Below are 25,222 nucleotides of genomic sequence, written 5' to 3' on the forward strand. Positions count from 1 at the left end.
TGGCTTCGCCGACGACATAGATATTATGGTACGTAACTTTGAGAAGATGGAGGATCCCTACATCAGACTGAAGAGGGAAGCCAAGCGGATCGGACTAGTCATCAACACGTCGAAGACGAAGCACATGATAGGAAGAGGGTCAAGAGAAGACAATGTGAGCCACCCACCGCGAGTTTGCATCGGTGGTGACGAAATCGAGGTGGTAGAAGAATTTGTGTACCTGGGCTCACTGGTGACTGCCGAAAATGATACCAGCAGAGAAATTCGGAGACGCATAGTGGCTGGAAATCGTACGTACTTTGGACTCCGCAAGACGCTCCGATCGAATAGAGTTCGCCGCCGTACCAAACTGACAATCTACAAAACGCTCATTAGACCGGTAGTCCTCTACGGACACGAGACCTGGACGATGCTCGTGGAGGGCCAACGCGCACTTGGAGTTTTCGAAAGGAAAGTGCTGCGTACCATCTATGGTGGGGTGCAGATGGCGGACGGTACGTGGAGGAGGCGAATGAACCACGAGTTGCATCAGCTGTTGGGAGAACCATCCATCGTTCACACCGCGTAAATCGGACGACTGCGGTGGGCCGAGCACGTAGCCAGAATGTCGGACAGTAACCCGGTGAAAATGGTTCTCGACAACGATCCGACGGGCACAAGAAGGCGAGGTGCGCAGCGGGCAAGGTGGATCGATCAGGTGGAAGATGACTTGCGGACCCTCCGAAGACTGCGTGGTTGGCGACGTGTAGCCATGGACCGACCCGAATTGAGAAAACTCTTATATACCGCACAGGCCACTTCGGCGTTAGTCTGAATAAATGAATGACCTTGATGATCTAATGACGTTACTTGCATCGGCATAACCTTTTGAAACGTTGCCTATTTTGAACCATTGCTGTCCTCCTCTCGAGGTCGTTATGTCTTAAAAGGTAGGATTTTCTACGGAGGGTTGTTTTTCTAAATTTCAATTGGAATTGCCTCGGATGTTCTATGATTTTCGTATGGAAATGTTTCGAAATTTCTTAGAGAGGTAATTTTCAAAACTTTTTTCTTTTATTATCGAATTTATTTCGAATTTACACTGCAACATGTTTGAACGAAAATTCTATAGAATGTATGAAAAAATTCAATGGGAAACACTTTTAAAAATATTAAAACTGTAATTTTGTCTTCATTCCATCTAAATTTAGAAACGCATAATGTTTGTTTGATGCCGAAAGGTTTAACATTTTATTTCTCGAAAATCAGTTCTGCAATACATTTATTGAGATTGGGTAATTAAAATAAGGAGTGAATAACATAAATTTTAAAATCAAAAACTCAATGAGTTCTAGCAAAACTGAATTAATTTAGTTTGCATTTCAATATTTCTCTCTAACGCCAGATGAAAAGCGATTGAGTCAATGATTTGTTTATTCAAGAGACATTTGCATCTCCCCTTACTGAATAACAATTAGTCGACTTATAATGAAATTGTTTCCCAGAAAGATATACTCTGAACACAACAATACAGTGACAATGAAAAAGATCAGAAGCACTCAACTCCTCCTACCTGTAGTGCATGCAGCGTCTTCATAATGGTTATGGGGAAAAACAATTTCCCTGCCGGCAATTATCCGGAGTCCCTCCCCTGACTACGGGGCCACAGTCAGATTGCATTTGTTCCCTTTGCTATCATCGTTATCATCGTCGATGTTGCCAAAGAAGCATCAGCGCAAATATTATTATGATACTGCAGCGGATGCATCCTGCAGCATAGGCAGATGCAGTCAGCAGGTCTATTTTTGTGCGCCTTTATTGCACTTGTTCTCCCGGGCCCAGCAGAGGAAGGGAACCAATCGACAGGGCATAGTGCAAGGCAGATTTGATTACACTGATATTGCTTTGCGCTTGGGGAAGTTTTTCTTTTATTTGCTTATATTGCATCCCATGAAATAACAAATTTCGAGAGTACTGTGTTTCCTGTTAGCCTCATAGAATGTGAACAAAATGTAAATTTTGGTAAATATTTCTTTATGTATTTTTAAAGTGTCACAGATTTTCAGAGTAATTTTTCTCAAAGAATCCATATTTTACTTCGTCTTCTAAGGCTGTGAACCATTCCACCGATTCGTTTAACTTTTAGTTAAAATTTGACACTTCGATGGTTATTTTTCCATCGTGGTTAAAATTTTACTCCGAAGCCGACCCATTTGAGTTTTGACAGATTGATAGTTATTCGGAACGAAATGGATTTGGCGCCAATTTTCTCACGAACAAAGTTTAACTATCGAACTGTCAAATCTAACCATGCTCCGAAGCAGGGTTATTTTTAACCACGGCGAAATAACCATCGAACTGTCAAATTTTAACTAAAAGTTAAACGAATCGGTGGAATGGTTCACAGCCTAACTATGCTAGAAAAATAACTGTTTACGTTCACAGATTCCACACGTAACATTTTTTACTTTTTTACATCAACATTGAGCACAAATAATCTTCATCAAGTAGTAGTAGAATATTAGCTTTTCATTTTTGGAGAAAAATGTCGAAACGAGAACATGGACTCACGAAAAAAAAATCTATGAATATCGTCCGGTTGCACACGCTTCAAGTGGCTGCATGGTGCAATCAGTGCGCCAGTAACTGAAGTTCAGATTTCCAAGGTCGCTCCTCTGCGGTGTTTACTGATTGTATACCATCAGATAGTGGCCTTCATATCCATAGTTGGAACTGTTCCCAAGGACAAATGGCATGTTTTGGCAGTGAGTGTTTTATGTGACTTCGTTGCTTTCATTGCGTTCCATTATTTGTCTCTCTGCGGGAAGCATGATGGCGATTTCTGATGGGAAACGAACTCGATAGACAGCCCAGCGAACCTCCCCAAAAATTCGTTTTTGTTGTGAACATATTAGCCTTTTTGGTATACCTTGTTGTACAAGAAAGCCTTTCAATATCAAAAGTCAACTTATTCAGCTGGTGACTGGCCAATATATCTTGAATCCTGAATGTCACGTGTTGGAAAGATGACCTCTCACATTGGGAAAGTTTTTCGGTGGATTGTGGATTCCATGTGTTTTAAATGGGGCTAGATTTTTTATTTCTGTGGTAAAGTCCTGTGTATCCATCCCACGCATTTGAAAAGAATGGAAAATTATGAGCTACTTTTAATATGATGACGCCGATTTAGCTCTTGTAAAGATAGTTTAATTTGCTGCTCCATATCGCTCATCTTCCTGCATTTATTGAAAACTCATTGCATTTTTTTGCTTCTCTATCCTTCCGCAGCACTACCGTGGATCGCTGAAATCGCTCAACACCGGCATCGTTACGTTACTGAACTACGGGAAGCACGTTCCTCCGGCCGTTTCACATGTGACCTTGGCGCACGAAATCGGCCACAACTTTGGCTCACCGGTAAGTATAGTATAAAATAATTGCTTCAAAAAGATATTTTAATTACCAGATAAAGATTGTCGCTGTCGTCGCTGACCGGAACATCTTTTGCTGGCGAGGATAGGGGATCTAAATGTCAATGAAGGAAAAATACATACGATTTGACAGTTAGGTACCACACATGTTTCGGACAGCAGAACAAAGGGAACCGAAGCGACAATCTTTATCTGGTAACTAAAATATCTTTTGTGCTTCAGCATTGGACACTGCTGGTCACCGGTAATGACAGAGTGGGAACACTTTTGAACTTCGATACAAGTAAGATACTGAGAACATTGACTAATTTTTATGTTATAGCTTTGTTTAGCTTCGACTAACTACACATATCTAGGATTGCTACTCCGTGATTTACCAGAATTAGTGAAATTGCATAAAGAATCAACTGAATGATTGACTAGGATTGTTTAAGCATTCTAGTGTGCAATTTTCAGTGACTCAAATGTACAAATGATCAATAACGACGCCAACCACATCCTTGTAGTCAGTTAGGAAGAGGGAAGGAATATTAGTAGGTGATTTTTGCTATTTGAAGACCGTGTTTACACATAGTGTTTACCTCTGCGTCTCCAAAAAAAAAACCACAGGAAGGATTATCAGTAAGTCGGTAACCATCGTTGAAGATCTGGATTCACTTTGATAAGCTTTCAACTAACTGGTTTTAACGGACTATGATTCAGTCTCACAAAGCAGAACTAACTAACTTCCTGCAGACCGAGCAGGAACACGATCAAACGCGTTTCAATTGATTTACTTCTCCACCGCACAAAACACAACGATACCAGATCTTTATCAAGCCCAACAGTGGGCTTCGTGCCCGCGTGCGGTTAGCGACGTCAATCGTATAGATGCATGTGTTAGGGAGCGTCCACAAATTACGTAACGCTTGGAGGGGGGGGGTTGAGCGAAGTGTTACAATTCATACAAAATTTTCAGATGCTTCATACAAAAAGTGTGACATAGGGGAGAAGGGGGTTGAAAATGCTCCATTTTTGCGTTACATAATTGTTGGATCTTCCCTTAGAGAGTGTGGGTTCGATTCCCGCCCCGGTAAGGAGGAAACTTTTCCTGATCGAAAATTCTCCGCTGGTCCACTGGATGTTATGTGTCCTGTCCGTTGTCTCATGCAGGGTGTGAAGTGTTCAGTCTGTACAATCTCTGGTCGAAGACGGTGTCCTGTCTTTTTTTATTACCTTCGTTGTCCATCGACGAGAGAAAAAAATAACAGCATACATGCCCGGTGACATATGAAACCTGTGGAGGATCGCGCTTTGGATGATTGGAACGACGAGCAGCACTCTGACCGTGTTTAGGTAGAGCTGTTTGGCAATACAAGCTTGATAACTCGATCTGTCAAACGACTCCACTCCACACACGATCAAACACAGCGTCAGCATGTTTAATTTTCTGAGGGGCGGAGTGCCAACGCGAATCTATGGGGTGACGCCTATAGGGTCGTAATGGCCAAGACACGTGGGGCGATGGCCCCTTCAGAGCGGTCTCCAGAGATGCTGGAGAGGATCATCGCGGGGCTCTTCCCACGTCACGATCCAAGTCCCTGGCCTCACTTTGTAGAGCTGCCAAGGGCCAGGGTGGCCGACGAGGGAAGAGTAAATGTTGCGGAACTTGCGGGGATTGCACACTTCCTTAGTGTAGGTAAGGCGCCAGGACCGGATGGTATTCCGAACCTGGCCAACAAAGCGGCCATTGCTGAGGCTCCCGAGATGTTCAGATCTGTCATGCAGAGATGCCTGGACGAGGACATCTTCCCTGAAGCATGGAAAAGGCAGAGCTTGGTCCTATTGCCTGCGTCTTGGAATTCCCGAGTACCTGTACAAGATTCTCGGAAGCTACTTCCAGAATCGAGTACTGGTATACGACACGGAGGCGGATCGAAAGTGCGTTGACATAACCTCAGGGGTTCCTCAAGGTTCCATACTGGGTCCGGTGTTATGGAACGTCATGAACGACGGTGTCTTGAGGTTGAAGCTCCCGGTGGGCGTGGTAATCGTCGGCTTCGCTGACGATATTACGCTGGAGGTCTACGGCGAATCGATCGAAGAGGTGGAGTTGACTGCAGCCCACTCGATCGCAATTATGGAGGAGTGGATGAGTTCCAGGAAGTTAGAACTGGATCACCACAAGACTGTGGTGGTTGTTGTTAACAACCGAAATTCGGAGCAACAAGCGATGATAAGGGCAGGCAACTGCGCGGTCAAATCTGAATGCTCCATCAAACTCTTGGGTACCTTCGGTAACCTTCGGTACGGTACGGTACCATCGTTGCACAGTCTGACTTCCAGCTTTGCAAGCGCCTCCAGAAAACTGTAACCTCTGGCGTTGGTCAGCCTGCTTCCCCAATCCACTGCCCAAGCATTGAAGTCGCCTCCGATGATTGCGGGTTTAAGGCCGATCAGCTTCTCCGTGAGTGCATCCAGCATCCGGTTGTACTGCTCTAAAGTCCACCGTGGGGGTGCGTAGCAGCTACACACGAAGATCCCGTTGATTTTGGCGACAACAAAACCTTCATTAGAGCTGTCTACCACCTCTTGGATAGGGAATCTGCCCATCAATTGGATAGCCGCAATCCCCGTAGCATCCGCCACCCAGTTGCCGTTGTCAGAAGGGATCCGGTACGGCTCAGCAATAATTGCCACGTCACACATTGCTTCTGTTGTCGACTGCCACAACAGTTGCTGTGTGGTGTCGCAATGATTGAGATTCAACTGGATGATCTCCATTAATCCCGGCCCGCCATCGCCTTCTTGTATGCAGGGCATTGGAAGCCACCCGTCGTATGGTCGTTTCCATCCTCCGATTTGCAGAGCAGGCATCTCGGTTGCTTCGTACAGTCCCTAGCAACGTGTCCTTCTTCGCCACATTTTCTACATAGACCGGATCTATCCGGACCTTTGCAGTTTCGCGCCTGGTGTCCAAACGCCATGCATTTGAAGCATCTCTCCATCTCTTTGGTGACCCGTGGAGTGAGTCTCCACGGGCACACCGACCATCCAACTTTCACCTTGCCCACCTCCACCATTTTGTTGGCAGCAACTGCTGGTAATCGTATCGCTGCTACTTGTGTACCACCGTACGCTTTCCTCAGCCGAATCGTCATCTGCACCTCACTCAGCATACATTGTGAGACAAGAGCCTCCCTCAGTTCGTCTTCCGACGTAATCTCGTCCAGGTCTCCGACGTAATCTCGACTACTGCCTCCTGTGTAAGAGGTCTTACGTTTGCTTCCCTGCCCAAGGAATTGGCAACGAGCTCCCGGAAGGCCGAGCTTTTGATTGTTGGATCTTTCTTCAGCTCGAACAGCAACTCCCCCTTCTGGGTACGCCTAGTCCTCACTACTTTCTCTCCCAAGTCCTTGAGATCCGGGTTTTTCTCACTTTCCTTAGGATTGCTGCATACGTCGTTCTGTCGCTCGATTCGATGATCAGGGCGTCGCCCTTGACTCTCTCCTGAGGTGATCGACGTTTTTCTTTCTTCTTCTGTTCCTTCTTCTTTTCCACAGTCACCTTCTGCTTCTTCCTCTTCTCTCGCTGGCTTTCCACGGTTTGCCATTCACCGCTCTTGGCGCCATCCTTTAGTACGCTAGCACAATCGTGCACGTTCCGCTGCTTCTTCGGGACTTCCAGTTCTCCTGGCGAGTCCCTGCTTCGCTTCTCCGTGCGAGTATTTTGGATGCTCATTGGTGTCTGCTGTGTGTCTGCTGTATGCTCCGCTCCCTCTCTCAGCGTTTTTTCAGCTGCTTCAGCTCTTCTTTTGAGTGCGTTCTGTTCGTGCTCGGCAGCTTTAACGGCGGATTTGATGCTCGTCGCTAGTACCTTTATCTTAGTGTGGACATTGTGTTTGTCCTTCACGAAGTCATAAAGCTTGTTGACTCGCTTCCGCACCTCCATCAGGTTGGACCTCCCAAGTTGTAGTTCCTCCTGAATAACACTACTTGCCGATTTTGGTGTGGACACCCTATTCTCGGATCCTAGCTCCTGTTGGCCTGCCTGGTTCTCAGAAGTCTTGGCCAAACTGCTGGTACTTGCTACTGCTGCCTGCGCCATCACTGGAGATCGCTGCAGCTTCCCACTTTTTGCAAAAACAATCGCTCCACCTGCTCCTTCGATGATTTTTGTATTCGTTTCCATATTAAAAGGGTCCCCCCTCCGGGCCGTTATCTCTACCTGTGATCCCATGGGTGCCTTTGTAAACAGTGAGGTCCATGCAAGGGTTGACTCCGGTATCTTATAGCACCGTGTTCAGAGCCGGATCGACGTAGATCAGGAATGTTACATCTGAACCTACTACCCACCAGTATAGGTGACAGGTGTTGAGCGTTACCGGAGGCCTGCCAGGTTGTTTACCGGGACAGAGGCAGTCGAACCATTAGCCTGCCTGCCGTTTCAAAAAGATGTCACTCTTTTTTACTCAGGAATCAGAATAGCTCGACTGTCGACTGTCCTATCAAAAAACCGAGAATCGTCCAATGTCGTTTGCCGTGACCAGTATACCATAATCAGGATCTTACTGGTATGAATCTGGTATGTGCCAACCGGCACTCCTCTTGGGCTTGTGTGCTTTGAGCGGCGCACGGTCGCTGTGATAGGGCCTGCTTGCAGACACATGCAGCTTTTTATATACACATGTCTGTATGTATGTATGTGTGTGTGTGTGTGTGTGTGTGTGTGTGTGTGTGTGTGTGTGTGTGTGTGTGTGTGTGTGTGTGTGTGTGTGTGTGTGTGTGTATGTGTGTTTTTTTTTCTTCCTAAGCAATGGAGGAGGAATCTGCTCAACAGACATCCTGGGTTGACCAGTGACCAGGAAGTGCGGGGTTAGGGATCACCGAGGGAGGCAGGACTACATCCACCACCTCTTATTTGCGCCTGAACTAGCCATCCTTGAGTCCACGCGCCACCTTCTGTGTAGCTCCGAGACGATTTGGGCGATAGCCGATAAAACGGCGTTCCAGCCAACTTCATCTTTACACATCCTCCGAACTAGGTTGTCCGGGGTAGTGTCCAGACCACATGTGGCAAGCACACGTGAGCACACACGAACAACACGTGTTCCGCCGTTTCCTCTAAACGATTTGATCGATTCGACCTTGCCCGAGTCCGCGAATCCTTGGGCCTCAGTCTGGGTAGACCTCGACTCCACCGATTTCATGGGTTTACACTTGGCCGTCCCGACCGCCCTCTCCAGCTCGGCGTCCAGCATCGAGTTTCGAAGTTTCTGCAAGCTCCTCTTGAGGTCCTTGCTGATATTATGCTTCGATGACGCAAAGTCGATGATGGCGTCCAGCTGTTCCGTGTCCACCTCGAAGGCCGAAAGCCCATCGCGTTTGCGGTTCATCGCCTCCACAAGCCATGGGCCGTCAATAACCCCTACCGGCGTTTTTTAGCCGAGAGGAAGGTTAAGTGACCCACGCTGGCGCTGCGCACTGAGCTGCCGACTATTGCCTCTGGCCTCCTAGGCGGAGACCTGAACAACCCACCTCTTGCGAAGGAGTTGTCGCCTACACTACTACCACTAATTGAAGAATTGACTTGGTTTTCCATTTTGGTCCCACGAGTTGCTCGGGAAAAGAGGTCCACCACGCCAGAGCCCAGCATGACGCGGTAAGGGACAATTACTGTGGAGGGTGCCCAGGTACCCCACAGGCTCCGTTAAAGGCCTAGCTTATTATTTCACCCCCCTGGCCATGCATCCCCTCGGCACGGGTCGCTTGACGCCTTGGGATTAGGGGTTAGGGACGATGGTCCCGGTCTAACTCGCAGTGGCCATGGGGAGGGGTCATCAAGCCCTTGGACAAAGTTCCTGCTGCCCCCGTATGTATGTATGTGTGAGTGTATGTGTGTGTTTTTTTTTCTTCCTAAACAATGGAGGGGGAATCTGCTCAACAGACATCCTGGGTTGACCAGGAAGTGCGGGGTTAGGGATCACCGAGGGAGGCAGGACTACATTCCTGACCCGCTAAACCGTTTCCATTGCCGCCAAGCCCATAGTCCCTTCGGTACAACCAGAAAGTAATGCTTCAAAGGGGGGCCAAATTGACCTTTCTGCGATAGGGCCTATTCGCCAGCACACAGAGGGACTTGCCGACGCGAGGCCTACGCCTGCCCCAGCCTTGACGAGGACCCCTTACCGTCCTCGGGCTCGGAACCCGCCCGGTTGACCGACGCCGCGAAAGCGACGATACCATGTTGTTCTTCGCGCGGCCACTTGTTCGATAAAAGGATCAAGTTCGACCACAGAGCATGAGCACCGGTATGACCCATGAAGCCGACTCCGATCCCTTGGACCACCTCTTATTTGCGCCTGAACTGTAGCCATCCTTGAGTCCACGCGCCACCTTCTGTGTAGCTCCGAGACGATTTGGGCGATAGCCGATAAAACGGCGTTCCAGCCAACTTCATCTTTACACATCCTCCGAACTAGGTTGCCCGGGGTAGTGTCCAGACCACATGTGGCAAGCATGTGGTCACGCATTGCGCGAAAACGTGAGCACACGAACAACACGTGTTTCACCGTTTCCTCTAAACCTGCGCACACCAAACACTCGGGCGAGGCCGAGCAAGCCAGCTGCGTTACCTGCACTTTGATTTTGCAGCACGCTTAAACGCCGGGCACATCGAACCCCCCATGGGGTGCTTGCTGTTCACAGCTTTGCTGGAACAAATCAAACAATTGGGAGGGTTCGTGCAGCATTGTGCCTTATGTCCCTCCAATCCGCAGCTTCGGCAGAGATTGCTTCTGTCAGGGCCTTTGCAGTCCCATTGCTTGTGCCCCGGTTTCAGGCACTTGAAGCAAACTTCGGGTTGCTCGTATATGCGCACAGGGCATACCGACCATCCCACCTTGACGCTCCCTATCTTGACTACCTTGGAGGCGTCCGCTGCAGATAGCCGAACCAATGCTACCTGCGTCCCTGCCGGACCTTTCCGTAGCCGAACGGCTGCGGTGGTCGTCTCCACTTCACACTGTCGCCGCAGTGCCGTGACGAGCTCTTCGACTTCAGTGATCTCGTCCAGGTCTTTAACACTTAGATTCACCTCCGTCGTGAGTGCCCTCACCTTGACCGTCTCGCCTAGGACCTCCTCCGCCAACTTCTTGTAGGCGGCGCCCTTTTGCGAGACGCCCCGCTTCAGCTCGAGTATCATCTCGCCCATCCGGGTACGTCTTATTCGACGTACGTCGGCGCCGAGTTCACCGAGCTTGACGTCACTCCTCATCGCCTTCAAAACATCCGAGTACTTAGCCTCGTCCGTTTTGATGACTAGGGTATCGCCCCTGGAGCGATTGGCGCCTACCCTAGACTTCTTGCTACCCTCATTCGCCTGGGCCTTCTTTTCGGCCCTCGACGTCTTCGGTTTCCTCTTGTTCTTGACCAGGGTTCAGGAGGCGTCATCCCCCTCTGTTTCCCTGGTCTGGGGCGGCTGAGAGCTCTCAGCCTGCCGTAACCCCTTACCACCATCTTTCCTGGGTGGACGGACCTTTCCAGGTCCTTCCTCCCCCGGTTTTGGAGGTACCTGGCCGGGGTTCAGCTTCCCAGCCCCACTACCCTTGTTCGGGGTAGTAACCCTCCGCGTTTTGGAGCGGCCCCCAGGGAGCTCATCCCCTGGAGACTGTCTCCCCCGTTTTGTGTCTGCTCCGTTGGAGCAGTCACCCTAGACGTGCCCGCGAATACTTGAGCCTCAGTCTGGGTAGACTTTGGCACCACCGTCTTCGCTGGCACGCCCTCGGTCGATTCGACCTTGCCCAAATCCGCGAATTCTTGGGCCTCAGTCTGGGTAGACCTCGACTCCACAGATTTCACGGGTTCGCACTTGGCCGTCCCGACCGCCGTTTCCAGCTTGGCGTCCATCATCGACTTTCGAAGTTTCAGCAAGCTCCTCTTGAGGTCCTTACTGATATTATGCTTCGATGACGCAAAGTCCTTGTGATGTTCCTTGTGCTTATAACGGACCCCCCCCCCCCTTGTGTGCCAGTAATGGACCCTTTAGCATATTTACATTGACAAATTAGTTAATATAACGGGTAAAACGTCCTATCGTTGTGGTATGTCCTAATGTTGCGGTAGTGTTAAAATAGTCCATTCTGGATATACTAGCATCAAAAATAATTGTGGATCCGCTAAAACTCTTCGAATTAACCACTAGAACACCGCTTGTTTGACAAAATTTCGTTCAAAATTATGAAAAATCAACGTTTTTGATTAAAAATTGCGTCCTTTGAGCCTATTATTGCGGTAGTGCTAAGGTCCTATTGTTGTGGTATCGTTCTCCATAAGAAATACAAGAAATACCGCAACAATAGGACTGACCTTCAAAAAATATCGCAACGATAGGAAACTGCGTCATATTATTGTGGTAGTTTGTTTTATTGTGATAAAAGAAAAACAACATACGTTTAGCACAATTGACGTAATATTTACGAAACTAGAGTTAATGAGCATCCTATTTGACTACTGCAATGTGAGAAAAGATAGACAATTGATTTTTAAAGATTTTTCGAAATCAATTTTGTTTTGACACGGCGCTTAACCCCTCCATAATAGGTCGTTTTACCCTAACTAAATTTCTGATCCCATTAAATCAAGACAAAATTTTCAAAACGACTTATCTGATTTTGTAAACAAAGACTCAAACGACGATTTGACGAATCTGATAGCTCACCCACGCAAACCTACACCATCAATAGGTAGGAGAAGGATTCCGCTACCTGTTGATGGTGTTGATTTGCGTGGGAGAGCTATCAGATTCGTCAAATCTCGCTTAACTTTTCAAAAGGTCCTAAGTAACATTTTTTTCATGAATTAATTTGAGTAGTGCAATCAAAAGCTTTCATGTTGTTCTGTCGATTGCGCTATTCAAATTAATTCATGAAAAAAATTTTACTTAGGACCTTTTGAAAAGTTAAGCGAGAAATCGTCGTTTGAATCTTTGTTTACAAAAGCAGATAAGTCGTTTTGAAAATTTTCTCTTAAAATGTGAATTGATGGAACTATGGAACTAACTGAATCTATCTCCTTGAAGTGCAAAATACTCGAGAAAGGCACCATCACCGCTAGGTGGCTTATACTGTTTTTTTTTTTTTTTTTTTTAATTTGAAAACGGTTTGGGTTTTTTTTTTTTATTATTAGTTCCTCATTCGCCAGAGGTGAGCCAGCCGAGGGCTGAAAACCTCTTAAATAAAGACGATAATAATAATAAGTTCCTCATTGTTTTACGCGATGTTTTTACAATGTACTCTGTGTTTTGCCTTTGGCGTATGCAAAAACCCTCCCCAGAAACCTGTTCCATTATCTTTTCCAGCTTCATTTCCTCTTCCTTTCCCTTTTCACTTCCTTTACCGTCAGGTAAATGATGATAAAGGTCAGTGAAGGCGATGGCACCAATCTCCCAAATTGAGGGAAACGTGCCTCCTGAGCCGCTATTGAAAATTAGCAAGAAAAAACTATGTGCTAAGAAGTTATGCCCAAAATACTATTTATTATGAGCAAAACTGGAATGTGTTTTTTAATTTGGAATAATTTTTTTACAGCTTTTCAATGATTAAAAATCTATTTTCAATAACTGGACGAAAATTCAAAATAAAAAAAAATCAATTAGGTTTGTATTGAAAACTTTTCAATGATATGGAAATTTTCAATTTTTTTATTTTATTTTTTCGTCAAAGTTTTCAAAATTTGAGATAAAATTTAAATTTTTCCCGGCTATTTTTTTTTATTTTAATCTTATTTCACATTATTTTCGTCGATTTTTGGTGTAGTTTTCATAGTCATTCGGCGAAATTTAGCGTTTTTGATGTAAGGAGAAAGGAATGCAGCAACACCTCGACCAACACAAGAGTCACAAAATGTTGAGCTCTACGCGCAAGATTAGGAAACATTTAATATGAATCCACAAGAATCAATAAAGATGGATGGCATTAGTTAGATTTTTTTTTGTTTTTTGATGATGCATATAAAATTTTGTCAACACTCACTGTAATAAAACCGACAACCGTGACTTCTAAAACCCATCGTCTCTGGACACTGCAGTGCTGCTATCTGTCTTGTAACAATTTATGATCGTGATTAGCGAGCGCTACACCGACCAAAACGATTCTTTTGTGTGTAAGTGCTGGGGCGTTTCCTGATGGAGATAAAACATCACGTAGCTGGTGTCAGAAATAAACAGAACAGAATAAAAAAGAATCCACGAGCAAAGCACCAACCAGCACGAAACAAAACCAAATCGTGATCAGAGAAAGAGGAACCAGTTGAAAAAAGCAAAATTCCAGCGAGGGTGGTCAGTTGGAAATTTATTGCAATCATTATTGAACCATAAATTGCTTGCTTACTGTGGAGTTTCGGCTGGAAGTGTTGTGTATTAAGCGAGACGTGGGTTAGGTGGCGCTGTTGTTTCGCGTACCGCGCGCGAGAGCACGTGGTGATGGCACGCCTAAATTTATACTTCATACGCTGCTCGCTGAACTCGACACTACTGGAGCAACAGAGGCCACCCGTAATGAACTACGGATGTAACTGCACGTACGATTCACCTTACCCTTCTACCGAGAAGTGCAGAGAGTAATTAATTAAATATTAATCCTGATAAATTGTCTAATAAAAAGTTTTCCGACGGAAAGTTTGCCTCCTGCAAGCTCGATACGTCGCAAACAACACAGCATGCAGGTTGCAGATTAGCTCTGTTGTACACTAACTGGTTGACAGTTTGTAGTTTTGTAGTCCGTTGCTATCAACCAGCGGCGACTGGGATGATGACAGTTATTTACAAATCCCCCGTCACAGCCAGATGCCGTTTGCCAATTTAGACGTTGCTTCGGTACGGCTCGCGCTCGCGGCCACCGACCGGTTGACGAAACCTGCACATAACGAACCACCACACCGGAGGCAATATAGCACAGCAGCTTCCATTCTGCGGAGAGCTTTTAGTCCTTTCCGAAGGTCGATAGGTCATAAACAGCCTGAAGTATGATGGCGGCGACGACGGCAGCAGCAAACAACAGTAGCAGCGATTTACGGCAAGTGATTAATTTCCGAACGAACCGACGAGTAATGATGCTGCTGGATGCTGGCTGCGATCGCATTCGGCGGGCCACATTTTCCGGAAGCAAAGTGGGAAATTTGATGCGACGCTCCCAGCCAGTAGGTCGTAAAAGTATTTAACGATGACCGACATAAGTTGGATTAGGGGTTGTCCATATACCACGGACAATTTTGGGGGAGAGGAGGTATGGCAACTCTCCACGGTTCATATAAATTTTTGAAAATTTATGTGAGCAATTGTCCACGCTGGGGGAGGCGGGTAACTGATCAAAACCTGTCCACGTGGTATATAGACAACCTCTTGGGTAATTTCGGCGAATCGGTGTATAGCTTTCAGACAAATGGGCCACCTGGGAGAGCTAGGGTAATTTACCGCGCGGCTCCGATCTAAATACTGCCGATGCGGGGGTTAATAAATGTGTTCAAATAAGTAATGTGAACCCAACTTAATACTGGAAAGATTCTCCATAAAGTTGAGTGATGGATTTGAACCACGTCTCCCATGAAAAAACGTGTTTTGGTGCTGAGCAACATCTTAGTTCAATCTAAATTATTCATCGTATCTGTTTTGAACAATAAATTTGCAATGAAATAAGCTAACCTATTCAATCTATTTATTCAAGTTTAAAAGCGAAATTTTATCACTTTTAACTCTTCTCGTAGAAAAACTCATTAAAATCATCCCAATAATTGTATAAATTATTTTTAAAAAAGTTCTGTTTAAGTTCACCCAAAGGTGGAAAACTCGATAAAAACTTGTTGCAACTGCTTGACCTGCAGCACCATCCGAAGAACCAACACGAATAAATCCCTTCAATTTGTTGCAATGGACTTCCGCAGACATCCAGTCCGCCGCCAACAACGGTGGCCATCTGATTCCGAACAAAAACCACCTCCATTCCGTTTAATCCATGTTAGTATTTCAATTTTACAGCTCGTTTTTACTTTTTTGTCCCTCTCCTGTGGTGGGCGGTCACACAGGTAAACTCGGTCCTAGGTTCTGTCCGGGTTCCGATTCTTTATTCACCCATATCAGCAGTAAATTATTTTGAGTAAAACCCACGTTGAACATGGATTAAAATAAACACGAAGAGGACTCGCAGCACGGTCGGTGGTTTGTCTGGTTCCCTCTTTCAGGCGCATGGCGTCCACCTCTGCGGGGACTGTTTGCTAAGCTTTTGCACTTTTCCACATTTCCCGATTGTCCCCATTTGTTTCTTTTTTCCTCGAAGTGTGTACACACTGCACATAGATCGAGTGCCCTACAAAATAGCGATATTTCATTTTACTACACTGCCGTGAATCGCATATCTGTCCCATCTTTGCTGGGTTTCCTATTCATATGGGACAAATATGCGATTCACGGCAGTACATGTAGTTCCCTTCCTGAACTCGAGAGCCACAACTCGGACACGATGTGCTTAGAAGCACGGAAAGGAATCCGTGCAACCGCTCGTGGCCGCCCTTCTGGAGGAGTATCCACGCCACCGTGCATGCAAATGGGGCTGTAGTTTTTTACTGTCATCACGCCGGTAGAAGTCATTCATTGGTACGCCATTTTTGCTATTTCCGCTTTCATGATCCTCGGATGTGTGGTTTGAGGGACAGTGGTTTTAGATACGGATGTAGTGTAAGCTGGGCGTATCAACTGATATCGTCCTTAACTCGTAATAACAGCGCTGACACGGCCTTCATCATGTCGCTGCCATTTGCGTACTTTTCCGTACCGTTTTTACTGTCTCAATCGCTCCCTTGCAATTTATGGGTTCAAGTTTACTCTAAAAGTAAACCATTGAGCATTTTCAAAAGTCACTAGAGGTCTATTCAAGTCAGGACTATTTTCGTTGCAACTGCCAATAAGCAGCATTTATTTCCGTCTGCAGTTTGAACGGCCTCTTCCACTGCACCATTGATTCGCACAACGGTATATCCGAGAGCTATGGTGAATCCTGTAAATCCTGTCGGGATTCCGAGGGGAATCCTGTCGGGATTCCGAGGGGAATCCTATCGAGGGACAATATCTGCACTGAAACCACTGTGCGACGATTCAAGAGGTTATGGGCCCCAGAGTTCGCGTGTGTCGGGAAGTATTGTCAGTCAGTTGGAATATGTGCAGGATCAACCAACACCGAAGGCGGTGTGGGTCTTCTCTTCTTCTTATTGGCATTACATCCCCAACTGGGACATTGCCACCTCGCAGCTTAGTGTTCATTAAGCACTGTCACAGCTATTTACTGCGAGGTTTCTAAGCTAGTTACCATTTTTGCATTCGATGAGACTTTTATGCCCAGGAAAATCGAGACAATTTCCAATCCGAAAATTGTCTAGACCGGCACTGGGAATCGAACCCACGGTGTTGGTGTTGCTTTGTAGTCGCGGATCTTACCGCTAGGGGGTGGCCCTGCATGAAGTGTTTGAACGAAAAAGTTTCGCGAGCCGCTTGCACTGAAAGAAAAAGTTGCTTGCCCTACGACACGAGAGCGGAAGTAGTTTGCAAGAGCATTTTTTTTTGTTCGACCGGGTGGTGCGCGAGTATAAAGCGACGGGAGCAGTAATTGATGACATTGACGTAGTTTGTCATCTTTTGCTAACTCTGGGGCCGAAGTTTGCAACGGTAGTGTGACCGCGCTAGGGACGATGCCGGCGGAAATTTTGACCTTAGAGTTCGTTAAATGCCGGGTTCTCGATGAAGAGATAAATAAAGAAGAAATCAAATGCGAATGTGTCAGAAGATAGAGGCAGTGGGGTGTGCTTTGCTGCCGGAAGCTTGTCCGGAAACGCTTCTAGTGGAAAGAAGCTTAGGTGGTTGGCAGATTCCGGTGCATCAGAGCATATGACGAACGATAAAGATGTTTTTGAAATGTTGGTGCCCATGGACAAACCGATTGACATTGCGGTTGCGTTAAGGGAAGATCCATTAATTACGTAACGCACAAATTAGCCAATTTCAACCCCCCTCCCCCCTATGTCACACTTTTTGTATGAATCATTTGAAATTTTTGAATGGATTGTCACACTTCGGGCAACCCCTCCTCCCCCTCTAAGCGTTACGTAATTTATGAATGCCCCCTAAGCGGAAAGTCTGCTGTTGCGAAATACCACGGTACCGTTGAAGTGATCGCCGCGAGTGTAAAAGGGAAACACGAATGCACGTTGGAAAATGGTATGCTCCAGACCTACGGTGTAATTTGTTTTCGATACGTAAAGTGGAGATGTCAGGTATAGAGGTAGTTTTCAAGATCGGCGGTGTGAAAGAGTTCAAAGACGGTGAAGTCGTTGCGAGTGGCCAGCGCCGTGGATTGCAATATGAGATGGACTTTTACGCGATGAACGAAGCAGATTCTTCGCTGTATTTGTGCGGGAAGATTCTGAAGTCCAATGAACTGTGGCATCGGTGTTTCGGACACTTGAGTGAGAAGAACTTAAAGAACATTATGAAGAAAAAGATGGTGAAAGGTATTGACAAGAGTGTTTGTGACAGGGGGGAGTAAGCCTGTCATCCACGAACAAATCAAGTCTACCTAGGATGTATTATCTGGGCCACGCCGCTTGGAAAAGGCGGGCCACCCCGCTTGGCAAGTGTAACAGTGTTCGAATTGGAATCTTGTAGGATATTGGTTAATCTACACTACTGCTGACTAACAAAAAAATTGTGGGATTGGTTATTTACATCTGCTTCATACTACACGCAGAGGAGGCGCGGTGCACCGCATATTACCCCTCTGGTTTGTGATGATGAAAATGACGTGTATTGCGAGTCATGCATCGAAGCCAAACAGACTCGGAGACCGTTTTCTGGAAGCTCGGGAAAGAGATCGTCTCGTGTGTTAGAGTTGATTCACACATATGTGTGTGGTCCAGTAACGCCCGTGGCTCACGATGGTTGTCGATACTATGTGAGTTTCATCGACGACTGGAGTAGATTCACCATCATCTACCGGATCCAGTCCAAGAGTGAGGTGCTAGATTGCTTCAAGCAATTCGAGGCAATGGTGACGGCGAAGTTCGAGCGCAAAATCTCGCGCATTCGGTGCGACAACGGCCGTGAGTACCGAAATGCAAATTTTGAACGTTTCTTTCGTAAGAGAGGAATCCAGATGGAGAGTACTGTACCGTATACACCAGAACAAAACGGCGTCAGCGATCGAATGAACCGAACACTGGTGGAGAAGGCACGAGCAATGCTTTTCGGCTCCAGTGTGGACAAAAGGTTCTGGTGTGAACCTGCATGAAGCTGCATATTTGGACAACCGGAGTCCAGCTAGCGCTCTTTCGGATGGTAAAACTCCATCCGAGTTGTGGGAGGGACACAAACCTGATGTGTCCGGATTACGCGTCTGGAGAAATCCTGCGTATTTCCATGTACCGAAGGAACGTCGTAAGAAGTTGGATAACAAGACATGGAAAAGGATTTTTTATTCGGATACCACTGTAACGGTTATAGGATCTGGGATCCAAAGTACAAGAAAGTGGTAGTGCTGCGCGATGTTGATGATCACGAGACTGGTGACAAAGGTCAGGAGAAAAATGAATTGTCTAATGTAGTGGAGATCAGAAATCAGCGGTTTAATACTGACTTTGGAAGCGAATCCGAAGATTGCAGTGATAGTGAAACCGAAGAAACAGATGATGGTCTGGATAGTCTGGATGTTTCAGCAGATCATTACGAGGATTGTGAAAATACAGCAGAGGATTCAGATTCGACAGAGGCACAAGATACAGCATGGGGCATCAGGAGGTCGTAATCGTAGTACTAGGAAACGGGATCCGCCAATATGGTACAAGGATTACGATATGAGTTGTACCATGGCTTTGAGTGCAATGAACTTCGTGGATAGCTTTCCAGATACTTTGGACGAGAAGAGAAAGCGTGACGATTGGCCGCAGTGGAAGGCTGCCATCTGTGAGGAAATGAAGTCCCACGAGAAGAATTGCACATTGACATTATGTGCCTGTATGACTGCCACAAGGAAGGATGGCCGTATCTTGCAGGTGGGTGTTTCGTATTAAATGTGGCGAAGACGGAGGTGTCGACTGATACAAGGCTTGGTTGGTGGCGCGTGGATTTAGCCAGCGATACGGATACAGCTACATCGATACGTATGCTCCACTGGCAATGTTGGACACGGTCCGAACGATACTAGCTATGGCGAACCATCAGGAACGTCTAGAAGTCCATCAGATGGACGTCAAAACAGCGTTTTTGAACGGAAATCTTCGGGAAGAAATATTCATGACGTTGTCAGAAGGTATGGTAGGTACACCGGGCAAAGTCTGCAGGCTGAATCGAGCGCTTTACGGCCTTAAACAGGCGTCTAGGGCCTGGAACGAGAGGTTCCATGGGCCGGTAACCAAGCTTGGATTTCGGCGTAGCGAGAATGATCGATGCTATTTTTGCTAGTATATGTCGACAGCATTCTTATTGTTGGTCAGAATCTGATGGAGATTGCAAAGTTGAAGAAGCGTTTAGCAAGTGAGTTTGAGATGTCTGACTTTGGATAGATCGGAAGTTTCCTTGGAATGCGTGTTGAAAGAGATGTGCAGAATCGAATTATGCGAATTACTCAACGCTTGGACTTGGAAAGTCTTTCTCGTAGATTTGGCATGCCTATCTTATGTTGCTGGTGCCTATCTTATGTTGCTCAAAGTTCTCGACCAGATTTGTGCGCGGCGGTGAATCTATTCAGCCAATATCCGAGTTGCCCAACAAACGAGCATTGGTGTTACTTGAAACGTATCTTACGCTACGTAAAAGGGACGCTTGACCTTGGTTTGGAGTTTCGTGGTGGTGACAAGGTAGAAACTCTTGTTGTGTATTCCGACGCAGACTGGGGCAATGACGTGAATGACCGCTGATCTATTTCTGGATTTGTATTGCAAGTTTTCAGAGGAACGGTGATGTGGTCAACACGAAAGCAACAAACGGTTGCGTTGTCATCGACGGAAGCGGAATTTGTAGCTTTGTGTACGGCAGCATGTGAAGGAGTTTGGTTACGTCGATTGTTGTTGGATCTGGGAATAATTATAGAAGGAGCAGTTACATACTTCGAGGATAATCAGTCATGCATTATGTAGAGATAGTAACAAAATGTTGAACCAAGTAAAAATAAAATGCGATCAAGATTCTGAGTTCGAAATGGTTAAATATAGTCGAAACAAAATTCGCATAGCGCCCATTACTATTTATCAACGAACACCTCGATCGAGACGTCACCACGCGAACGAAAGGAAATAATCCAGAACCAAACGATTTCATAAAGCAAGCATCGCTAGCGCTGCATGTTCATGATGGGTGTACATTCGGCAAGTAAATCGTATTGTTCGAGTTTTTTGGCAGATGCAATTGAGCATTGACGGCAGCAGCAGCTCCGCTCCGGTAGAGTAGCAAGTGGGTGGCACCGGCCTCTGTCTTCCGGAGCGTCAAGGGAGACAACCAGGAGCACCACTTGGAGGAGGAGTTCTCCACTTCAGCATCGGGTAAGCGGGTGGCACCGCCCTCTGCTTGCTGAAGTGTCGAGCAACAACAGCAGCAGCATTCGGCCGGCATTGGCTGAAAAGAGAGGTTCCATTAGATGACCGATCGCGACACATTAGAGTTGCTGAAGAACACAAGGACAGTCGGCGACTGAAGCATGTCGACATAAGCTGGATCAAGAAGGACATATTGAAATTTCTTATATACCAACTGATCAGCAGCTGGCGGACATAATGACAAAAGGATTGTCTGCCGGAGCTTTTGGACTTTTGTGTGAAACTGTAGGGTTGCAGATATTGAGCAGGGTTATTGAGAGACGATATTTGCACTGAAATCACTGTGCGACGAAGCAACCCCCATCGTTAGTGATGCGCCCATGCAGTGGTGCGCGCGAAGAGGAAAGGAGAGAAAAGACAGTTGTCAATTAATTTGTTTCATCATCTTTTTGTTACTGAACATGATTAAACACGTTTTTGTATTCGCTTTGTAAATCGCGGTGTTTCGTTTATTATTCCATATTCCCGGCCGAATTTCCAATCCCTCAAGCATTCTGAGGGGAATCCTGTTGGGATTCCGAGGGAAATCTTGTCGGGATTAACGCTTAAAAGTATTCATCTGAAAATCTCCGAGCGCACACAATAAGTTTTTGTCGAAATTGTGAATTTAAAACGCAAGAAACTTCTCATTGATGCATTGACCTGTGTAAATAAGAAATTTGACTCTGAAGAGACTAAATTAGGTGTGTCCAAAATGTGTACATTTGGGGGTCCAAAATATGTTCCACTGTCCAAAACGAAGAATATTTTCATTTGAGAAAATTACAATTCTTGATGCCAATTTCAAATTTCTATTTCATAAATGAGACATTGTCATTTGATACATATAAGCAGATATCGGTTAGCACTTCCTCTAGGGCTCCAAAATGGAACATTTACCCTAGTACATGCTTGAACAAAATTCTCATTGAGCGATGAGGAACACTGGGCTAACGTTGAGTTTCCGAACAGTGGAGCAAATATTGAGCCTGTCCATATTTCTTATAAGGAGCCCAACACGTGTGGGCATGTTCAAAGTTTTCACGTTTCAAGATCCGACTTTCTAATCCAGGGCTGCCCAACGCACGGCCCGCGGGCCGGATGCGGCCCTCGGCTTCATTTTTTGTGGCCCGCGGCGCGTAAGAAAAATAAACTCAGATTCGGCCCGCCAGTTTTTCTAGCTGGCTCGGGAAGCTCTTTTTTTATTTTCATTATTCATTATTTAATACGTAAGTTTTAAATCAAATCTTGAAACGTTTCCAATAAAGATTGGCACGAGTAGTTCACGTTCACGTTGAAAAAAGGAAGACCGGTTTGCTCAATTTGTTCAGAAAGTTTTGCTATATTGAAAGAATAAAATCTGAATCCAAGCATTCTATGAAATATGATATTTGAGAAGGCTCAGGTACGAAACAAAAGATGGTAGAACTTCAAAGGTAGGGCACATTTACATTCATTGATTTTAATTATTGGTACAATGGATTATAGAAACAAAAACTCTCTTCACTCAAAAAATACGCAGTCTGAAAATGCAGTACGGGCCAGTTTTGCTGTTAGTAGGATTTTGGAAAAACGGATGAAATTTTTCCAGGACGGAGAGTTTGTTAAGGAAAGCATTTCGGTTGATGTTTACAACATCGTAAGTCTTAAGGAAATAGCCTCCTTCAGAAGCATTAGTTTGCGCGGAACACGGTGAAGAGTAAAAGTTCTCGCAGAAGATTTGAAAGCTACGTTACGTGACATTCTCTCGCTAACGATGAAAATACTGACGTGAAAAACATGGCATAGAGGTGAGCCAGCCCAGGGCTGCAAACTTCTGTAATAAAGATTAATAGAAACGTGACAAAATTGGCTGCGATCATAAGAGGAATTGATGGTCTATTTACATATGACAGAGAAATTGGCAGCTTCGAACCCTATGTAGGGAACAACTAACGGGAAACCTTGAGGGCTGATATGACCTGTGAGAAGGAACTATTTTTCTCCTTGGAAAACTTAAGTGACCTTACGATTGATGCAGCACCAGCAATCAATGACAGGATATAACAATGGCGTTGTGACAATTCTAAGCATGGAAAAGCAATCACAAAGATAAGGCGATATTCCCTGCCATACTGCATATTCACCAATAGAATCGATATGCGAAAACGATCAATATTCCTCAAGTATTGACGTTTGTTATTAAGACAATCAACGTTATCAACGTTAGGGATCTCAACCCAACCAATTATAAATGATGTTGACGGAAATGACGAAAACGAAGACTTCCTGTATTATTGCGAAGTTCATTATTCATACTCGAGCTGAATGATCCTGAATAGATGAGTAACTTGGATTTTCTAGCAGATATCGCCAAACATCTCAATGACTTGAACATGAAGCATTTTGGCACAGTGGGTTACTGAAATCTGGTACATTTCCATCATCCCGTTGGAAACAGTTCATGCAAATATGCTGGTAAAGTAACGAAATTCCCATTTTATCAACACCGTTTACCGATTTGAATCATTTAGCTGAAATGTTTCAAATGGATTCCTCATGCAACGATCGAGTTTAGTTTTTTTTAGATATGAAAAAAAAACTGATAATTTTGAAAATTCAAAAAAAGTTATGTACCGAATATTTTCTGGCCCGCCAGCAAGTGTGAATTCTAGGCCCGTGGCGTGAAAAGGTTGGGTAGGCCTGTTCTAATCGTTGCCCTTTATTCGTCCTATGATTGATTTTTGATTTCATTAGATGTGGTTAGATGCTTAATAACACTATATCTGTGAATATGATGGTATCAGAAGGTTCAGTTCTCATTATCTCTCTCTTAAATATATCGGATGGAAATCAACGTTGAAACGTTGAAGAAAATATGAACTGCCAGATTTGCATCTTCGGAATCTGAGATAAAGTGATGACAATTTGTTCATGAAAAGCGTTTGAATTATTTTAGATGATCAAACTAACTTACCCTTATAAAGCTTTTGATAGAAACTCCTTAAACTTTGAACAATGATCACTACTTATCAAAGCTAATGATTTTTGTTTTCGTTCGTTACAGCATGATCCAGAGCAATGCACACCGGGTGGCGAAGATGGTAATTTCATCATGTTTGCTCGGGCTACTTCCGGAGACAAGCGGAACAACAACCGCTTCAGCCCCTGTTCCTTGAAGGCCATCGAGCCGGTTTTGAATGCGAAAGCACGCAGTGCTAAGGGATGCTTCACAGGTAATCCGAATTCCTCACGATTTTCAATTAAATATGTAACCATTCTTTTGCACATTTTCCGTAGAGCCACAAGCTTCCATCTGCGGCAACGGAGTGGTAGAACATGGTGAACAATGCGACTGCGGTTGGGAAGAGGACTGCAAGGACTCATGTTGTTATCCGATGTCCAGACATCCACGGTTCGATCAAAAGCCGTGCACGCTGACACCCAAGTGAGTATTCTCCTATTTTTATTACCCCTCACACATCTAACCCCTCCCTCCGAATTTCAGAGCCCAGTGTAGCCCATCGCAAGGGCCGTGTTGTACGTTGGAGTGTACCCTCAAAACCGGAGACAAGTGTCGGGACGACAACGGCTGTCGCGATCCAGCGTACTGCGACGGCAACATGCCCCTGTGTCCTCCGTCCGTGAACAAGCCGAACAAAACAATCTGCAATAAGGAGTACGTATGCTACATGGGTGATTGTACTGGATCGATATGCCTGGCGTATGGTCTCGAGTCGTGCCAGTGCGCCGTTGGACCGAACGATCCACCGCTTCGAGCTTGCGAACTATGCTGTAAGCTGCCGGGTGAAGACAAACCATGCCTCAGTTCCTTCGACTGGAATGAACCACCGTTCGATGTTCCGGATATGTATGCCAAACCGGGCACTCCCTGTAACGACTACAACGGGTACTGCGATGTGTCGCAAAAGTGTCGTGAGGTGGATCCTTCGGGACCGTTGGCCACCCTGCGGAAACTACTGCTGTCGGAGGAGAGTATAGCCAGTTTCAAGAAATGGGTGATCTCTAATTGGTATGCCGTGGCCCTGATCGTGGTGATTATCTTAGCGCTATTGGTAAGTTTCCTTCTACGGTGTTTATGTCAATAAAATTTTGTTTATCGTCTTTCGTTTATCATCGACTCAGAAGATACGACATTCTGTACGCAATTGGAAGGAGATTCCTTTGGATATTGAGAGTTATCGTGAGTTATGAAGGTGGCCTTGAAAGCTTCACAACCTAACTCCC

General features: G+C 45.6%; 1 protein-coding gene across 2 annotated transcripts in view; it reads left to right on the top strand.

Moving 5' to 3' along the window:
• Nucleotides 1–25,222, top strand: part of LOC134225837 (uncharacterized) — a 738,557-nt gene that overhangs the window by 697,636 nt on the left and 15,699 nt on the right. For both annotated transcript variants that reach the window (XM_062706214.1, XM_062706223.1), the window contains 4 exons: nucleotides 3,268–3,396; nucleotides 24,042–24,210; nucleotides 24,275–24,422; nucleotides 24,483–25,050. In XM_062706214.1, the coding sequence (XP_062562198.1) occupies nucleotides 3,268–3,396; nucleotides 24,042–24,210; nucleotides 24,275–24,422; nucleotides 24,483–25,050 (1,014 nt within the window). The remainder of the gene's footprint in view (nucleotides 1–3,267; nucleotides 3,397–24,041; nucleotides 24,211–24,274; nucleotides 24,423–24,482; nucleotides 25,051–25,222) is intronic.

The sequence above is a fragment of the Armigeres subalbatus genome, chromosome 1 (assembly GCF_024139115.2).
Source record: "Armigeres subalbatus isolate Guangzhou_Male chromosome 1, GZ_Asu_2, whole genome shotgun sequence".
In the NCBI taxonomy this organism is placed as follows: Eukaryota; Metazoa; Arthropoda; class Insecta; order Diptera; family Culicidae; genus Armigeres; species Armigeres subalbatus.